We start from the raw sequence: 19,376 nt of genomic DNA on the forward strand, positions 1-19,376 counted from the left end.
AATTCCTTGCTAGATTTTGGACTTGCTCAACCTGCGCGAACCTCCATGGATGGATGATGTTGTTATTGTTCAGCTCTGGGTTCCGGAAGCAAGTGTAATGCTTCTTAATTTTGATACTTACAAGTGACTGAATTGGACTATCGGAGAACAAATCATATATGCATGTATGATCTCAAAGACTTATTCTGTTTATTCAAAGATGGATTATTGATACAATGGTGGTGGTATAGACTTAGTATTGTTCAACGCCTAACTGGTTATACAAGGGCTTAATGAGGTTGCTTTTCCAACCACCCATCTTGGCTTATAAAAGAAGCAGTATTTCGTCATCCGATAACTTCTTCTCCCATAAAATCCGATGAGACATGTCCGCTCCAGGTCCCCTGCATTTTGCCTCTGAGAATGTGATTGAATCCCTGTTCAATTTATGCATCAAAAAATCAAACAGGGAAGTGAAACAGTGATACAGTTAACTCTAAGTTTCTAACACTCAATATACCATTAGTTGAATTCGAGTAAAATCCAGTCACCAACCCCTTCCTCTTATTCTTGTCATATGATTCTTTTTCTAACACAAAGGCCATAGCATTGATGTTTAGAAAAACTTACAATGGTTTGACTTGCCATTCAGACCAGCCGTTGGGTGCGATAATGTTCTCCACATATGTCCCAAAAAACAATACTCTTGCGTATGTTCTGTATGCTCTTCCTAGAAGTACAGGTCCCGATCCACGTACATGGCAATCTTTAAATACAAACCCAGTAGTTTCGTTATGTCTTTCGCTACCCTGTGCAGTGATGGAAGGCAAGGAACCACCATTCTGGCCTAGTTTATCTGCTAAAGAAGTCATCCGACAGTTCTGCAATGACGAATTCGATCATGCGTATATTAGGTATATATGTACATGTATCATATATGTAAACATAATATGAGCAAAATGAAAGGAGTTTCACCTCGTAAATTGACTGGCCATTTCCTCAAATAAAGTCTATATATAGCACCTTGTATGTTGCAGCCATTGAAATAGTGACGACCTCGAGCAGCAGTCAATGTATCTTGCAAGCTAATGAAAGTGCAGTTGTAGAAACTTGCTTTGTCTCCAGAAATTGCAGCAGCAGGTGCCCAAGTAGTTTTCCTTCCATTCGGATCCAATGTGATAAGGTGGTCGTATGTATTCTATTAACAAGAACCAAATTTACACATTCAAGGATATATATGAAAATGTCACGACCCTTATCTGTTTTCAAGAGAAAAAGAAAAATTAACAACACTTGCTAGTTAACCTTGAAAAGTATATTTTTTGCCACAAAATTATCTGCAAGTGCCTTGAATGTAGGACTGTCAACAACACTGCCGGCATCTCCAAATTCGATTGATGTAAGATATTTAGGATTTGCTTCAAGAATAATATACTGCTTGTCTTGAGGGATTGTAACCTTTTCACTAGATGTAAAAATAGCATGTTAGAGATTGAAATCTTGAAGATGAAGAGTACTTACCGAGAAAAATCATATGCAACTCACAAGTAAGCACCAGGGCCAATCAGGATCCGTATCCACCGTGCATTGTTTGATGGTATGGAATCGATGGCTGCTTGTACACTGCTAAACTGTCCTCCACCTTTCTTACTGACGGTGATTGTTATCAATAATACATCATCTTGTAGATCATATCTAATTGCATCAAACTTAGCGAAGAACAAGAAGAGAACCAATATAATAAGAAACCTCATATTCCAGATCTTTTTTTTTTTGGTTTTAAACAAAAAATTCAATAGAAGGAAGAAACAATACAGGAGAAACTAAAAGCAAGAAGATAGAAAAACTAAAAAAACAGCTAAAGAAAGAACCTAGAAAGGAGGAGAAGCAGCATCAAACAAGAGAATACGCATTAGGGAGGAAGGAGGATTATAGATCCAATCTTCCGGGCACACCCTGCGCAAGGATTCAGAGGCAACCCAATTGGTTGCCTCATTTGCCTTTCTATTGGACCAATTCCAGTTAACACAGTGGAAACGCGAAAGTCACTTACAGATTCCTACTAAAATTGACGCTACCATCCAATCCACCGCAGAAAAAGGATTCTTCAGAGCCAAAATAAGAGAGAGGGAATCAGACTCTAGAGTGAAAGAAGGGAGAGAAATGGAAGAAGCCAAGGAAAGACCGAGCTCTATAGCTTTTGCTTCAGCGACAATGGGGGAGGATGCAAAGTCTCTAGTAGTAGCACCATTGACCACTACACCATTTTTATCTCTAAGAATGGCAGCCAGACCACAAGAATGCGAAGAAGAATCCCAAGCTGCATCTGTATTTATCTTCAGGGTACCCTCTGCCAGAGCAGCCCACCCACGTTGGAGATCCACATCCTCAGAATGCACAAAATGAGAAGGTGTTAGAATATTAGATGGAATACGAAGAAATTCTTCTGCGGCCGAGTTTGCTAAGGAAACTGTCTGAATAGGATTCAGATCAGTATGGTTGAAAACCACCGAACACCTAGATTTCCAAATGAACCACAGCTGAAAAGCGAGTAACGTTGCTTCTTTTGATTTGGCCCGAAAAGTCATAGCATCGTTGCATAAAATCTCCTCCAACCATTTTTGAAACGAAGAGAATTATTCATGGTTAACTAAATAAGCCAAGGGATGCACAAACCGCGATTTCGAGGTCCAAGGACATAGAAAGAGAGAGTGCTCCACTGTTTCAAAAAACTCCTAACAGAAGGGACATAGAGAGGAACTGGCCAAGTGTCGCCAACTGATTGAAGTTAGTTGCTAAGGCATTAGAAGCAGCCCTCCAAATAAAATTTTTTACTCTAGGGGGGGGGGGGCGTGCAAATTCCAAATCCATTAGGGGCATCCGAAGACTCTTGTGGGTGAGAGTGAACAACCGATCGATATCTAGATTTTACCAAGTAGGTCCCCGATTTAGAGTACTTCCAAACCAGAGAATCACTTTCCTCCATGTTGCCAAAAGTAGTAGCTCAGATTGCATTCATCGTCTCCCTTGGGAGCAAATTTTCCACTGGAGAAAGATCCCAAATATTTGAGTTTCTATCAATGAAGTTCGAGACCGTGATAAAGTGAGAGTTCAACAGCTGGAAAGCATTCAAATTGCCTTTTGTGAAATTTTGAATCCAACAGTCATTCCAGAAATCAATTTCCGAACCTACACCGATTTTTCAAGAAAGGCCCATATTTAGAAGTTTGCGCCCTTCAAGGAGACTGGCCCAAGCCCATGAGGGGGAAGACCCTCTAGTTGCTGATAGAAGTTTGAGTTTGAGAAATACCGGGCTTTGATGACTCGAGCACAAAGAGCATTTGGATTGCGGAGAAGGCGCCAACACTGTTTTGCTAGCATAGCATTGTTAAAATCAGAGATATTTCGGAAATTCATGCCTCCCTCTTCTTTTGGAGCACTCAGACTAGACCAATTCTTCCAATGAATCCCATTTGAGGAAGAAGAACCCCACCAGAAATTTGCCAGTGCCGAGTCAATTTGTTTGCAAGATGATTTAGGAAATTTAAAAATAGACATGGGATAAGTCGGAACAGCAGAGGCCACCGATTTAATCATGATCTCTTTACCAGCTTGGGAAAATAGTAGATTGGTTCTAACACAGAATCCTGCTCATGATGCGATCCTTCACATAGTTCAAAGCTTTCAACCCCCAGATCGTGGGGAGGCCCAAATATATACCCGGGTTCGGAACTACTTTCATATTCATAACCATGCTTAGCAAATCCACAATTTCATTCCTAGTATTCGGGCTGAAATATAGTGAAGACTTTTGAAGATTGATGAGTTGGCCCGAAGGAGCACAAAAATGGTGAAGAGTGTCAAACAAGGTCTCGCAATTATAAAGACTTGCTCTTAGGAAAAACAATAAGTCATCTGTGAAGAAGAGATGACTAATTGGAGGACCATTCTGGCTTATTCTGATAGCATCCAATAAGCCTTCAGAGCACAACTTCCTGATCATTAGAGAGAGCACATCATTAACAAATAGGAACAAGAACGGGGACAATGGATCACCCTGTCGAGGCCCCTGGTAGGTTTGAATCTCATACCCGGAGAACCATTAAAAGAACAGCCATAAAAACTGAGGTGACACAAGACATCACCAAACGAATCCAGTAATTTGTTCTTAAATAAATAGATAAACTTACGGAGAAAGTTGGATATACAAAAATACGTCATTTTGATGAAGAAATGGTAGCTAGCTTTCTTAATATCCCATAGTTGGCAGTCTCAATGTGGGAGTACAACGAGCACCGATTGAGCTCCAATGTAGCATAATCACCATCACTAGTCGCACCCCCGGCTGTGGAGGGAGGAGCAGCATGTGAATTCAGGTAGGAAATGAGGTCATCAAGTGTGTGCGGATTGAAATGGCTACCGTAGGAGTCGTTAGGGTCAAGCTGGAGCACAGTTTTGCCGGCAGTAGAGGATGCGGCAGTGATTACTGACTCCGGAAGGCCAATTCCGATGACGATTAGGTCAAAAGAAGTCCGCTCGATCGGGTTCTTCAAATGTGGACTCACTCATTGCAATCCTAAACGAAATTTGCAGACTACAAATTACAATCCAAACCTATACGAAAATGAAGAACAAATTTCATCGATAATTGATTTGAGATTATGAAATTAGTAAGAGACAGAGAAATAATAGTGTAGTGTGAACCCTAGGCGAATCTAAATCGGAGCAACCGAGCAAGTGAGTTCAAATCTGAGTGAGTGAGCATGTAGATTAGAACAAAGAAAAGTATACAGAATTAGGAAAAAGCAGTAGTGAACTAAATAAAACGACGGTGTTTAGGAGAAAGAACTCACCGGAGAAAAGCTTCAGTCGTCGGAAGATTTTATGGTGGTTTCGTTTTCAGGGGAGTCTCGTTGAGTCCAGATCACGAGCAAAGACTGGTGTATAAAGGCAAGGTAAAGAGACTGCACGTCGTTTGTTAAAAAATATATAGCGACACGTCGTTTCTCAGTTAACAAGTGAAAACGCTTAGGGGCAACACTGTACTTTGGAAATAGACCGATATTCTCCTTTGCATATCTGGGACATATCTGACTGGTATTTGAGCGTGTCATATCTCGGCACCCCAGGACACGTCCGGAAACACGTCAGAAGTTGGTGAATACGCCACAAATACGATCGAATACGTCCAAAAATATTATTTCAAAGGCAATTATATATTTATTGTCTTGGGTCTTGGATTGCATGACTGTCTGCTATATCATCTAGATGTCATATGTATATCTAGGCCCAGCCCGACTTTTGTTAGCCCGCCACAAAACTGGTTTTTACCCTCACCGGATCACCGTCTTCACTCCTCACTCCTCCTCTTCTCCTCCTCCTCCTCCTCAAATGCAGACTTTCACAAACTCTTCAATTCTTCTTTCATTGAATAAATACTGAGACCTCAGAACTCAGGTACATCTAATCTTATCGTTGTTGTCTTTTTTTCCTATATCGTTTCCCCCAATTTCCATCAGTCTCTTCCTCCCCTCAAGTTCTAGGGTTATCTTTCACTCTCTTCTTAATTTGTTTATATGCTCTCATTTCTGTCCACTGTAGTCTTCAAAAATTCAAAAGATATCGTATTTGTTGGATTCTTTGGTCGAATTGTTATTGCACTTTGTGGAAAACTCTTAATTTGTTATATCTGATTGTATGCATCTTTTCGTTTCAAGTAATAAGAGGGTTTGATTAGGTTAGATTTTTGGTTATTTGGTTGATAATTTCTTCCAATAACAACTGAGGTTATTATTACTAGTATCAGTCAGTTGATATATTTTGCAGAAGATTAATTATTCTCACATTATCACTAAAATTAGCTTTGGACGAGGAAGAGGGAAGAGTCTTCACCCTATCTATTCAAATGCTGAGAACCATCTCCATCTCCCGGACTCATCTGAGATCCCTCTTCCAAAACCGAGCTCCTCATTGTACAATCCCAAACCAAACTCCATCTCCCACGTCCACCTCTTCCAGTTTGATCACCTATTCTCGGTACTCGACGTCATCAAAGCACGAGAAGGAGGATAGGAATGAGGTCGTTTCGCTTTTGAACAGAGACCGAAATGCGCCTCCAAGGCTTTTTGTGGTCCAGCCCCGGCTTCGTCCCGATTCTATCTTGCAGGCCAAGCTGAATGAAGCTCTGAGCCTCGCCAATTCTCTTGAAGAACAACGAAGTGGATGCTTTGAGAACAATTTGTGTGATAAGGGAACACCACCGCACGTTGTAGTTCAAAACCCATTAGCAAGGCACCAAACTCGTGCAGGTCAGCTCTCACATTCTTCTTTCATTCAATTCTGTGATTTTCATTTGAATTTTGATTTAATATTGCTGTAATTTCATCTATATAGTGACTGAAAATATTCACAATCACATATTGTGCAGATACATATTTTGGAAAAGGAACTTTGGAAGCTGTTAAGTGTTATCTGAATGCTGGTGAAGAAAAGGAAAGACACTTTTTTTTTCGTTCAGTCTTAGACCACATCTTATGGTATGTTGATTTGCATTTTGAATTCAACAGGGTGAAGTTGATGCTATTTTTGTGAATACAACTCTATCTGGAATTCAGCAGAGGAACTTGGAGGCAAGTAGTTCTGCTTATTCATTTTGTTCCTTTGTTTGGTAGATGGAGAAATTGATTTTATTAGTGTTGTTTTGAATGGCAGAGACTGTTGGGAAAACCAGTTTTGGACCGTGTTGGTCTTATTATAGAGATTTTTAATGCCCATGCCTGCACGAAGGAGGGCAAGCTGCAGGTACCTTTGCAATCTATTGGTTTAGTTAGTATGTTAGAGGGACTTTTGAATGACCTTTGTGTGGCCATTGGCACCTTTTTTTTATTTTTCAGGCCGAGTTAGCAGCACTAATGTATAAGAAAACAAGACTTATAAGAATGCGTGGCCCTGGTGGTCGCTTAGGTTTTGGAATGGCTGGAGAAGCGGAAGTTGTTAGTGCTCGAGGGTAATGCATTGTCTAACTTGGAAATATAGATAGACCAAACATTTAACTACGTTTGTGGCACGTAGGATACTAAGAAATGTTTTTGACTGTTGATGGGTGCTATTTCAGGAGAGGAAATGCTGGAGCGGGATTTATTAGTGGTGCAGGAGAAACTGAACTTCAACTTCAAAGACGAAGGTTCATTTTATGTTACTGATTAGTCAAATAAATTACTTTTTTGTTTTATACATTCAGATGGTTGATGAGTTTCTCCCTAGAATCATTGGATAGTTTCCTAAATGGCAGTTTCATGTATCACCCACTTAGTGTCTTGATAATGAAAGTTCTCTTTTATTTTGGTTGTTGGTATTCTTTTACGGTTCTTTTTCTTTCCTTGATTGAAATTCATAGTATATTATATTATTAGAAACCAGATAATCAGATGTGAAGTGTTAGAGACTACTGTATAGACATCTATGTGGCATATGTTTCCTTGCGTACTTACATCCACTTAATATCACTATCGTCTCAGAATTACAGAAAGGAGGAGTAGTCTACTAGAACAAATTAAGGATGTTCGTCGTACTCGAGCTGTGCAACGTGCGTCTCGCAAGAGGCATGGGAGCTCTGGTCAAGGTTTAGCTACTGTTGCTGTTGTGGGATATACAAATGCTGTACGTGGTGTATTTTTGTTTTATTTTTGCTTTCTGCTACTACCCAAGGGTTACATATATTTTTCACTTCTTGTGACAGGGAAAATCTACATTGGTGAGTGCTCTCTCACATAGCGATCTCTACAGTGATTCTCGGTACAATATATGACTTCATTCAGGACTCTTTAATAGAAATTGTTTGGTTATCTAAGCCTTGATAACTATTTTAATATTTTATTGATGCTGTACTGTACTTATTTCAGATTGTTTGCAACAGTTGACCCTAGATTGAGAAGTGTACTTCTTCCGTCCGGGTAATATGGTTGAAACTTGAGGCTGACAACTATTTCTAATGCTAATGTATTCTGACATTTTAGTTTTGTGTTTTTATTGGATACTTTACGAGAGCTTCTTTCCCACTTATTCTGAGTTTTTAATGTTCAGGAGGAAAGTGCTTGTTAGCGATACAGTAGGATTTATTTCTGAATTGCCAGTGCAGGTATATGGAAACCACGTGATCACTTTCCTCATATACTCTTATCTTGTTTTTAACTTTAACCTCTTCATTACCTTACCTCTGTGAAACCTGCTTGTGCAGTTAGTGGTGGCATTTCATGCAACTTTAGAAGAAGTAGTGGAGGCTGATCTGCTTGTGGTATGATTAATTACTTCTCCTTTATTTTGGCGGGTTTTTACATTTTGCAAGTAACCAAGATCTTATGATAATTATTTAAGATGCAATGAAATGTTTTGAATCTTCTGACATGTCTCCGAGCTTCTGTTTTGATGTTCTACACATATAATATGATGCGGCATTGAAACACATAGAACACAGAGATAAAATGTTCACTAATAGTCAGTGTGGTACGCGAAACATGCCTAATGGTCATAGCTTTATCCTTGCAGCATGTGTTGGATTGCACTGCTCCTAATCTTGAGGAGCACCGATCAACTGTATTACAGGTTCTCGAGCAAATTGGTGTATCCAAGGAGAAGCTTGATAATATGATTGAAGTTTGGAATAAGGTAGCAGTACTGTTTCTGTTGTACACTTTCCAAAACATAAAGAAACCTGAAAAAAGTGATGCAATTGTATCTTGTTCGATTTGGCAGATTGACAATGAAGCAGAAGATGGGACAACAGATGTTAATGAATCTCTTGAGGATGGTGAAGATGGTGAAGATGGTGAGGTGAGCAGCCTTTCAGGAGAAGATGATGATGTGGAATATGAACCGTCACCTGGAACAGAAAACCATAAGGCTGATGATCCTTTGTGTGAGTTGCCAGTGGAGAATATTGAAGCCATGGATGACCTAAAACCCGATTACCAGTCAGAGGATAACCAAGATCCTTGGGGTGAAGGTGGTTTTTGCATGGGCTCGAAGACTGCTGATAATAAACAAAGTGAGAACCCCAAGGACTGGGCCGCAGATAAGCAATTGCAATCAGAAGTTCCATCTGGACCACATGTTAGAACATCAGCCATAACTGGAGTTGGCTTACAAGAGTTGTTGGAGCTCATTGATGAGAAACTGAATGTCCCAAATGTTGTGCAAAAGGGCGTGTTTGATCGAAAATGGAGGCCCCCTCGTACAGAGGAGGAGAGTATTGCAGTGGAACAATGATAAATGCATGTGAAGATGTTTGTTCAATTATGCAATCTCTGATGAAAGACAGGCTTCTGTTGGAAGGGCCTATTTCGACAGGGGTAACCGACAACTATAGATCAAGTCTTCAGGAAGCAATTGTGGCTCATGGCAGAATAAATGTCAAGAAAGGACTGAAGACATTATAGCATCAAAGTTTCCAAGTACACCAGTTTGAACATTTCTTCAAGCCTTGGCCGTTGGGAGTTCCAGATCCCTTGTCTGTGTTGTACCTAGTAGAAAATAAAAGCAATTTTGGTTGAAGAAATGGAGTCTTTACAGGTTTACACACCTCGTTTCTTCTTGTAGCCTTGTTAGATTTTTTATTTATTGATTGATTTTATAATATATCATTTTACATTTATATGTGTAGCATGGATATTCTCTTATAAATGAAGAGGAAATACAAATCAGAGGCATTAAGCCAAAATTTCCCTGGTATAATAAGACTCGTGTTTTTCTGAACTAATGGAAATTAAAATTCGGAAGATTCAACTGGTTTCGGTTACAATATGCTAGTATAGAATCAAATTACTTGAACTTAAATTCTTATATGCACGTTGTTTATGGTACACGACACAATTTTAATCATTAAAAATAATTTATATTCAAATTCACCGTGCATTTATATAATTCTCTAATTTAAGTCATTAACGTGAAAATACATGGAATATACTGCAGAGTTTTAAGTTTTTGGATTCAGTTTGGTTCGGCTCAACTATACTCTCTAACGGAAAACCACCGGAAAATGGGTGGAATTTACAGATCAAAACCCACTTCATTTGTAATAATTAACAAACATAATACCCAAACTGCCCTCACCCGTCTGAAAGCAAAATATCACAAAATTCACAGATCACCGCCGACACTAGTTGGCGCGTTCCTCCTGAGCCAATCATATTTACGACCGGTGCTATACGACACGCACCAGTGCACCACTACTTAACCCGTCTCTCCCACTTCCCTCTTCTTCTCTCTCTCTCTCTCTCTCTCTCTCTCTCTCTCTCTACAGCTAAAAGCAAATCCACAGAGAAAAGAGAACCTTTTTTCCGCTCTGCAACTCCTTTTACAGATCTAAGATCCAGAAGCATTGCCATTGCCTCAAAACCGTCAATGCGCTGCTGACGTCTGCTGATCTCAGGTCACTTCCGTCATTCCAATTCCATTTCCTATTTGCAATTTGCAGTTTGTTGGTTTCGCGCGAAAACTTGGTGCATTTCTCTACCTGGATCTGTGCTTTCCTGTCTCATTACATTTTTTGGTGATTTCGTTTTTTTTGTACCACTGTAAATATTGCAGTGTAGAACAGTTTTTGGATTTATAGCACGTCATGTCAAGGAGGCAGGTGGGATCCACGCGCCGGAACGGCAACTTTCCGTTTGCCGCAGCCTTCAATCCGAAATCCAAGTCGTCTCCACTGTTATCCGTAGGACTTGTAGTTGTGGTAAAGTTTTCAATGGATTAAATGTTGAATGCAATCTATGTAAACCTATGATTCATTGTGTTAAGGACTCTAATATATTTGACTGTGGTAACTTTTTTTTCGGTTGAAATGTGCAGGGAGCTATTCTTCTAAACGGCTATGTTTATAAAGGCTCAGGTCAGTGTCGAAATCGCTTACGTTAAGTTTACTTCTTTATCAATTAGTTTGAATTTCAAGGATCATATATGGTTTTATAGTTTCTGGAATAAACTGTGTCCTACTTATTTGTATAATATAAGTGATATTCGTAAACGTAATTTACTGATTGAAATGCTTGATCTTGAAATTTCAGGTGCATTTGGGGATAGCAAAATAGTTAGCAGAGTTGAAGGTAGTTTCTTTGGATCTTTAACCTATTTTCTCTTATGTCTGTTTCCGGTTGTATATGTTGATCCACTTTCTCGTGTTTGTCTTGCGGAGGAATGCACTTTTCAGTTTGGATCTGTTTTTCAGTTTGTTTAATTTTTGTTTAGCTGATTAGACTGCCATTTTCTACTCTAATTAGGGGACTTCTCATGCACGTTGGAAGTACAGAGAGTGATACCTTTTCTGCAGAAAGCGTATAGTGGCAGCATGCACAAAGTTCTGCACATTGGCCCTGATACTTGCTCAGTTGTATCTGCATTGTTAAAAAAAACGGAAACTGAAGCATGGGGTGTGGAGCCATATGAGATAGAGGATGCTGATAGCCATTGCAAGAGTCTTATGCGCAAAGGCATTGTGCGTGTGGCTGACATTAAGTTCCCTCTACCATACAAGGCCAAGTCTTTCTCTCTTGTGATTGTTTCAGATGCTTTGGATTACCTCTCCGCAAAATATTTGAATAAGACTCTTCCGGAAATTGCAAGGGTGTCTATTGATGGTCTTGTTATTTTTTCAGGTACCATCTTCTTATTTCCATAGCCTATGAACTATTTTAAAATCTTCATGTATTCTGAAGATCAGAATCTTACCAAAAACTAATTTGCCTATGAACTATTTTAAAATCTTCATGTATTCTGTAGATCAGAATCTTACCAAAAGCTAATTTGGACTACATGTAGCTCAGCTCTAGTACTTCTTTTCAAGCTTAATCTGATGCATAAATGCAAAGATGATTAACAAAACTTTGTCCTTGCATACATGTGCTCATACCCCAGCAAAAAGCTATGATCCAATGTGGATCCTATAGCTCTTGGATTTTGATGGTCTTTTACCAATGGTACTGGGATAGAAGTACCCTGATGATTCTAATCATTTTCACCATATTCTAGGATTGTACACATATGTTTAAGCTTATGAACTCTTCCCTTATTGTCATTCCTCTAGGATAGATTGCACTCAATTTCTTTGCTTACTGGTGTCTCATTGTAGTTGTTGACATTATTGTGCTCATGAAAAGTTTTGAAATTTTCTTGATCTTTTGATATAGAAATACAGATTTCTGATATCATTGCTATAACTTTTATGTTTAGGTTTCCCTGGTCAACAAAAAGCTAAAGCTTCTGAGCTATCAAAATTTGGACGTCCTGTAAGTATTCTGTTGTTTCTGTATGTCAGCAAGCTACTTCTCGATTTTGGATTACCTACTTTTACCTTTCTGGATCTGTAAGAGACTATATTGGTAGATGGTCATAGTCATTATGCTATCAATGGCTTGAGTTTTAAGTTTTTAAGCATGATTTGAACCTCAGAGACTCTAAAGCTGGTTAGTGAGGGCTACATAAAGCTGGTTGTGGTCCTTATACTCAATAATTATAGATGTAGATACATGCGAACAGGTCTTCTTAGATTTTAGGTGTTTAAAGCAATCACCATACATATCTAGATTTCAAAATGAGGGGGAAAAACGATCAATATCTCAATGAATTGTTCCATATATAGATGGACTCTTTATTTTTGTCCTGAAGAGTTTAAATTAGTTCATATCTGCCTTGTGACCTATTGACATGTTTCATTTCATTAGGCCAAAATGAGGAGTGCTTCTTGGTGGGTACGCTATTTTGTGCAGACCAGCTTAGAAGAGAATGAAGCTGCGACCAAAAAGTTTGAGCAGGCAACAACACAGGGGTCATACCAGCCGAGCTGTCAAGTGTTTCACCTTAACTCATATCACTAATATAAACATCACAACACATTGATTCATAAAATTTTGGTACCGCAACAAGGCTGCCAAAGAAGATAATTTATTAGCTGTCATATGAATTTAGCTGTCTTCTGGGTTATTTGAGGTATAAGATATATGAACGGATGTCAATTTCTGTTCTGAACAGTCACCATTGGCGGACATAGTTGATGGTATATAGGGCAAGTTGTATGCTGATTCAATTGAATTTATACTGTTTGATATAGTTATTATTCATGAATTTGGTTTTCTGCAACTCACTGCCTTTGTTCACTGCAACTGTTTACCTAATTTCATGTACGATGACTTATTAGCACTTAAATTCCTCGATCAGAACTCAGAAGTGTAATGACCAACCCTGTTCAACAGGTCTATGACATACCCCTGATGTTTGATAATGAGAAGTAAAATGCTCAGCCATTCCTATCTTTTAACATTATTTGGTAAAAAAACTCTGATACACTAGAATCGGGTTCAAGAATCCACAGTTAGGAATGCTTTGTTACAAAAAAACACTGCTAATTGCTTTTCTTTAAAATTCATTCATGCTTGCAGATCACGGTCTTCAATTTACGAAAAGAGAAAACTAGAGCTCATGAATATCACCAATAATCCCCACAAGAGCACTGCCCTTTCTTAAAGCAATGAAACCTGTGGGCATCCCTCACAGTGATTTCTCTTCCAGCAATGGCAGCGATAAACTTGATAAAATTGTGGCAATCACCGCATATCCTCAGGTTCTTCACCACAAGTATAGGTTCCCCCTTCTCTAGTCGAGATCAAACCGAATGCAACTGCTAACTTTCCACTGTGATGCCCCAACATTATCTCCTTCTCTCCTTCAACAGTCTCGTCATCCTTTACTAATGCCCATCTTACATCAGGCACGTACCCAGCTTGCTTAATTTTCCTTGACATCTCCTCCAAGTATTCATGAATTTCTTTAATCATTGAGTGGGAGCTTTCTTCAGCCACAAAAACATGTATTCACTTATTCACCTCAATCCAACTTAAACCTGGTTTCTTCTTCACTCCTCTGTCTCGCATCAACTTTCTCATTTTCGCTACCTCATCCCATTTTCCAGCTCTAGAATACATATTCGACAGCATAACATACGGAACAGCATTTGAAGGTTCCAACTGAAGAAACTGATTGGCTGCTTTAACTGCTAGTTCAATATTTCCATGTGTTCTGCACGCACTGAGTAATGTAGCCCAACCAATGGTGCCAGGGCTGAACGGCATTGCTTCAATGAGCCTCTCAGCTTCACTCAGCTTGCCTGCTCGACCCAAAAGATCAATCATGCATGAATAATGTCCTACATCTGGTTCGATTCTGAACTTCTCCTGCATCATACTGAAGTACTTCTGACCATCCTCAAGTTTTCCAGTGTGAGCACAAGCAGAAGAACAGAAATAAGGGTTATATTTGTAGGAACATTTATCTGAAGCATATGTTCAAAAAGGCGCAATGATTCCATTCCCATCCCATGTTGTGCATAACCTACAATCATCGAATTCAAAGAGACAGTATTATGCTCCAGCATCCTATCAAACAACCTTCTTGCAGCTTGAAGATTCCCGCATTTTGAGTACATTGCAACTAGAGCATTATTCACGGAAATTCTATTCGAAGGGACCTCAGATTTGATTGCCAAGACATGTATCTGCCTCCCCTGGAAGGGCGATGACAAATTAGAGCATGCACTACTCACACAGACAAAGCTGCAATCATCAGGGTAGTAACCAACACGTTGCATCTGCCGCAAGCAATCAATAGCATCTTCAGAAAAACCATCACTTTGCGAGTATCCAGAAATCATAGTGTTATAAAGAACCAAATCCGGCGCAGGAATCTCTTCAAGTCGAGACAAATTTTCAAATACACATGGAGGCCGTTTCGAAGCCCTCAAAAATACGGTAATTCAGTGCTTGGCTCACCGACCCAACCACCGCCTGTTTCTTCCTCCACAGCCACCACACTTCCGAGCAATACTTCATTTTCCCCATCTACAGGGTTGGTTCCATCATTACACCTCCAACCACCGCCGGGTTTCTCTCACCCTTCTTCCAGTCACAGAGCTCCCACTTCCCACCCCGCTCACAGCCAGTCCACCGTACTCTCCTCTCAGTTATCACCTGGTTTCACTCCCTCCAACTACTATGTGTTCAACACTACATAGTCTTTTTCACCCTCCCCACAACTCGGCGTTTTCTCCTCTTATTTCTCGGCTGGACCGATTTACACCACCAACACCGCAATCCCACAGTCTCATGCCTCCCACTAGGGCTCTTATCGTTATCCGTCGCACTACTCTATCACCCGCTCCCAACCACTTACCCCACCACCCCCAGACCCATACCGCCCTCCAAGGGTTGATTTGCCTTGGTTTATGGGTGACGATGCCGTCGGTTGGCTTGCCATGGCTGAGCGCTATCTCCGGGTCCAACGCGTCCCTTTCCTTAGAAGATTGCGACAGTGGGTTCCAATTTCGGGCCGGACGCTTTAATATGGATGAACTATTTTGGAACCAGGCATCCAACAGCCACTTGGGAGATGTTTGTTACTGCTTTTCTGGAGCATTTTGGTAGGAGCATCACAATGGATATCAAGGTTGCGTTATCACATTTAGAGCAAAAGGGAACTGTGGATGAGTTCATTGCTGAGTTTACGAAATTGTCTTGCAGAGCTCCAGATTAGCCAGATAGTGAGCTTCTACCTATGTTTATCGGCGGTTTGCAGCCGGAAATTCGATATGACGTGGATGCTCTAAACCCCCAAACCCTTTCTCTCGCTCAACGCCTCGCACAGCGGCTTGAAGCCAAAAGCACTAACCTCAAAGCGGTGCGTCAACAAAAGTGGTCCAACCCTACTCGCTCATACACGGGTCAACTTCTGCCCCTTCAAGCTCACAACAACGGCAACCACCACATATTCCAACAACACAACCTATCCTTCTGACCACACCTGCAGCCCGCCCCCAATTCAAACAACCTTTTCGTACCTGGACCACTGCGGAGCAACGCGAGCTGCGTGCCAAAGGACTTTGTTTCCATTGTCGTCAGCCTTACCATGACAACATCACTTGCAAGAAACCAATTCTCGCTGTCTTAGAATGCCCGCTGGTGGATGACACAGCGGATAAGGAATCGGCTGAGACTACTGAGACAACCCCAACCAATGAGACTTACCCATTAAACTCCATCACCAAAACCAAACTCGGTGATATGATGCGATTTAAGGGTTGGATAAATGATACTCCAATTTCTGTATTTGTGGATTGCGGAGCGGCAACAAACTTTCTCAACCCATCGGTGGCGCGCCGATTGAACTTACCCATCCATCCACCCTTTGATGTTAACTTCCGAGCTGCCTCCGGCCACCCAGTTAACCCTTCAAGCCAAGTCAACGATGTCACATTGGGGATTGATGACTATTCATTCACAAGCTCTTTCTTATTGCTTCATGTTCCGGATTGTGATCTCCTTTTAGGAGTGCCTTGGTTGGATTCATTGGGTTTCATTGGAATGCATTTCTTTGACAAGATCATGATGTTCCAACAAAAGGACAAGCTCCATATACTACACGGTATTAAACCTCATTCCACCTCTGTTTCTAGTATCACATCGGCAGAGGCACTGAGTTTGTTTACAGTGGAGCAGCTAAACCACCCAACCGAGTCCAATATGTCTCGACCCATGTCCATTTTTACTGGTGTCCAGGCCATTTTAGATGAGCTTGCTAGTTTGTTTGATCAGCCCAAGTGCCTACCTCCTCAACGACCCATCGACCACCGCATTACACTACTGGAAGGCACCAATCCAGTAAACGTAAGGCCATATCGATATGCTCACTCACAGGAGGAAGAAATAGAAACACAGGTGAGTGAGATGCTTTCCCAATGATTGATCCGACCTAGTTTAAGTCCTTTCTCATCCCCCCTTCTTGTACGTAAAAAAGAAGGCAGTTGGAGATTTTGTGTTGACTACCGCGAACTTAATGCAGTTACGATCAAGAATCGATTTCCCATTCCCCTTGTTGATGAGTTGTTGGACGAATTGTATGGTGCCAAATACTTTTCAAAGTTAGATTTACGTTCAGGCTACACCAAGTGAAAATGTACCCCGCCGATATACCAAAAACTGCATTTCATACTCACCATGGCCATTACGAATTTGTAGTGATGTCGTTTGGCCCTCCAATGCACCCTCCACGTTCCAAGTTCTTATGAACATGCTTTTGGGCCCATTGCTAAGGAAAGGCGCGTTGGTATTCTTTGATGATATTTTGATTATAGTGTTGATTTGGATTCTCATATTACAATACTACACCAAGTTCTTGAAATCTTGCACGCTAATCATTTGAAACTCAAGCTTTCCAAGTGTGACTTTGCCGAGGAATCCATCAACTATTTGGGGCACACAATTGATGCTACTGGGGTGTCCATGGATAAGACCAAGGTTCAGTGCATTTTGGACTGGCCCAAACCCAGTACTGTTAAAGGTCTGCGTGGTTTTCTCGGTATCGCTGGATATTACCGGCATTTCATTCGCCATTTTTCTCTGATTGCAAGACCTCTCAACGATATGCTTAAATATGATGGTTTCAAGTTGACACCACAATCAGAAGAGGCTTTTCTCCATCTCAAGCATGCAATTACAACCGCCCCCGTTTTACACCTCCCTGACTACTCCATCCCTGTTACTATAGCTGCAGATGCGAGCGGCGTTGGCATCGGAGCTGTTCTGTCACAGCGCCAACATCCAATAGCTTTCTTGAGCCAAACTCTTTCTAAACGCAATCAATTGCTCTCGGTCCACGAGAAAGAAATGATTGCCATCTTATTTGTAGTGGAGAAATTGCGAGCTTATGTTTTAGGGAGGCCTTTTGTGATCCAAACAGACCACCGAACTTTGAAACACATGCTGGCACAACACATCACTACTCTGGTACAAGAAAAATGGATCACTAAGCTCTTGGGATATGATTTTACAATTGAATATAAGCTAGGGAGATTGAACACAGTACCAGACATCTTGTCTCGCCACCATGAACTAAGCTCTATACAACATATCAATGCCCTACTATTTGATGTCTGAACCATATTGATGCCGCTTGTACTCGCGATGCAGAGGCCAAAGCGATCATCTTGATCCTTCAACAAGGCTTGCCCACAAAGAGGAATTTCACTTGGTCCAACAACCGCTTATTCCATAAGAACATAGTATATGTGCCGGCGACATCGGAATGGCGATCAAAGCTTCTCACTGAGTTCCATTCATCTTACACAGGTGGTCATTCTTGCTATTTGAAGACTTACCAACGCCTTAAATTCAATTTCTCATGGCCTGAAATCAAGAAGGAGGTAAAGAAATTTGTGGCACATTGCGACCAGTGTCAGAGGCAAACGTATGAAACAGCAAAGCTTCCAGGTCTTCTCAACCCTTTACTGGTTCCAACTAATGTGTGGGTGGACATTTCACTAGATTTCATTGATGGCTTACATCTGTCTAATGGGAAGAATTGTATTCTAGTTGTGGTCGACCATTTAACCAAGTACAGCCATTTCCTCGGCTTAACTCATCCATATACAGCTACAATTGTGGCAAAGCTCTTTACAAAAGAGATTTTTCGCCTCCATGGCATGCCCCAGATGATTATTTCTGACATAGACTATATCTTTCTAAGTAATTTCTGGAAGGCATTCTTCAAGCTCCAAGGTACTCAATTGTGTCACTCCTCCGCCTATCATCCTCAGTTTGATGGCTAAACATAGGTGGTTAATCGCTCGCTAGAGCATTACTTAAGGTGTTTCATGGCATACAAGCCAGATACTTGGAGTGAGCTATTGCACTTGGCTGAATGGTGGTTCGATACCTCTCACCACTCCACCATCAACATGACCCCCTATGAATCATTATATGGCACACCACCACCTTCAATCTCTTCTTACTTTCCCGGCTCTACATATGTCCAGGTCGTCGATAAGACTTTGCAAGATATAGCTACATTGTTGAGACAATTAAAGGAAAACATGCAGTTGGCACAAAAACGAATGAAGCAGAAGGCAGCAACCATCGCTTCGAGAGGGAGTTTGAGGTGGGCAGCTAGGTTTATTTGAAATTGCACCCTTAGCGCCAACAATCCCTGATCAAATGGCCTTCCCATATATTGGCACCAAGGTATTATGGTCCTTTTAAGATCATTGAGCATATTGGCAAGTTGGCATATCGTTTGGATCTCCCAGCTCATTTCTAGAATCCATTCGGTCTTTCATGTCTCCCTACTTAAGCTGCGAATTGGTGATGCTACAAGCATTTCCCAGACCCTCCCTCCCTTTGACAAAGACGGACTTTTGCTATGGAAACCAGATGCAGTTCTGGACATGCAGGTTGCCAAAACTAAGAAGTCTGAGACACAATGACTAATCAAATGGGCGGGTTTACCCTTGGAAGATGCCACTTGGGAATCGGCTCAACATCTCTGCTACATACCCTGACTTCATCAACTAAGGGCAGTTGGAT

At 40.9% G+C, this 19,376-nt stretch overlaps 3 protein-coding genes and 1 pseudogene across 3 annotated transcripts; 2 read left to right on the forward strand and 2 right to left on the reverse strand.

Annotated features, from left to right (window-relative positions):
* Positions 1–269: 269 nt before the first annotated feature.
* Positions 270–2,567, reverse strand: LOC126801477 (probable pectinesterase 55; annotated as a pseudogene).
* A 2,706-nt stretch (positions 2,568–5,273) lies between these two features.
* LOC126784003 (GTP-binding protein At3g49725, chloroplastic) lies at positions 5,274–9,626 on the forward strand. Its single transcript, XM_050509520.1, has 14 exons — positions 5,274–5,436; positions 5,841–6,287; positions 6,407–6,495; positions 6,546–6,608; positions 6,691–6,780; positions 6,873–6,985; positions 7,094–7,162; positions 7,497–7,638; positions 7,718–7,773; positions 7,881–7,931; positions 8,062–8,116; positions 8,216–8,272; positions 8,524–8,643; positions 8,731–9,626. Exons 2-14 carry the CDS (start codon positions 5,885–5,887, stop codon positions 9,241–9,243), a joined length of 1,821 nt encoding a protein of 606 aa, XP_050365477.1. The 5' UTR covers positions 5,274–5,436; positions 5,841–5,884; the 3' UTR covers positions 9,244–9,626.
* Positions 9,627–10,563: 937 nt separating this feature from the next.
* Positions 10,564–13,107, forward strand: LOC126783934 (probable pectin methylesterase CGR2). Its single transcript, XM_050509465.1, has 6 exons — positions 10,564–10,708; positions 10,825–10,864; positions 11,040–11,078; positions 11,253–11,627; positions 12,202–12,257; positions 12,693–13,107. The coding sequence occupies exons 1-6, from the start codon at positions 10,595–10,597 to the stop codon at positions 12,843–12,845; spliced, it is 777 nt and encodes a 258-aa protein (XP_050365422.1). The 5' UTR covers positions 10,564–10,594; the 3' UTR covers positions 12,846–13,107.
* Positions 13,108–13,374: 267 nt separating this feature from the next.
* On the reverse strand, positions 13,375–14,764 carry LOC126801485 (pentatricopeptide repeat-containing protein At3g49710; the record flags this gene model as incomplete). Its single annotated transcript, XM_050528851.1, is given in 3 exon segments — positions 13,375–13,615; positions 13,617–14,260; positions 14,263–14,764. Coding segments are annotated over 3 exon segments (1,308 nt in total), but the record flags the coding sequence as incomplete, so codon positions are not given.
* Between the last annotated feature and the right edge of the window lie 4,612 nt (positions 14,765–19,376).

This window comes from Argentina anserina, chromosome 1, assembly GCF_933775445.1.
Source record: "Argentina anserina chromosome 1, drPotAnse1.1, whole genome shotgun sequence".
Lineage (NCBI taxonomy): Eukaryota > Viridiplantae > Streptophyta > Magnoliopsida > Rosales > Rosaceae > Argentina > Argentina anserina.

Bases quoted from the DNA above. Each gene is read 5' to 3' on its own strand.
- LOC126784003 (XM_050509520.1), top strand. From the start codon at position 5,885: ATGCTGAGAACCATCTCCATCTCCCGGACTCATCTGAGATCCCTCTTC. The intron at 6,496-6,545 runs GTCTTAGACCAC...TGAATTCAACAG, and splicing joins GACACTTTTTTTTTCGTTCA to GGTGAAGTTGATGCTATTTT. The intron at 6,781-6,872 runs GTACCTTTGCAA...TTTATTTTTCAG, and splicing joins CGAAGGAGGGCAAGCTGCAG to GCCGAGTTAGCAGCACTAAT.
- LOC126783934 (XM_050509465.1), top strand. From the start codon at position 10,595: ATGTCAAGGAGGCAGGTGGGATCCACGCGCCGGAACGGCAACTTTCCG. The intron at 10,709-10,824 runs GTAAAGTTTTCA...TGAAATGTGCAG, and splicing joins CCGTAGGACTTGTAGTTGTG to GGAGCTATTCTTCTAAACGG. The intron at 11,628-12,201 runs GTACCATCTTCT...TTTTATGTTTAG, and splicing joins TGGTCTTGTTATTTTTTCAG to GTTTCCCTGGTCAACAAAAA.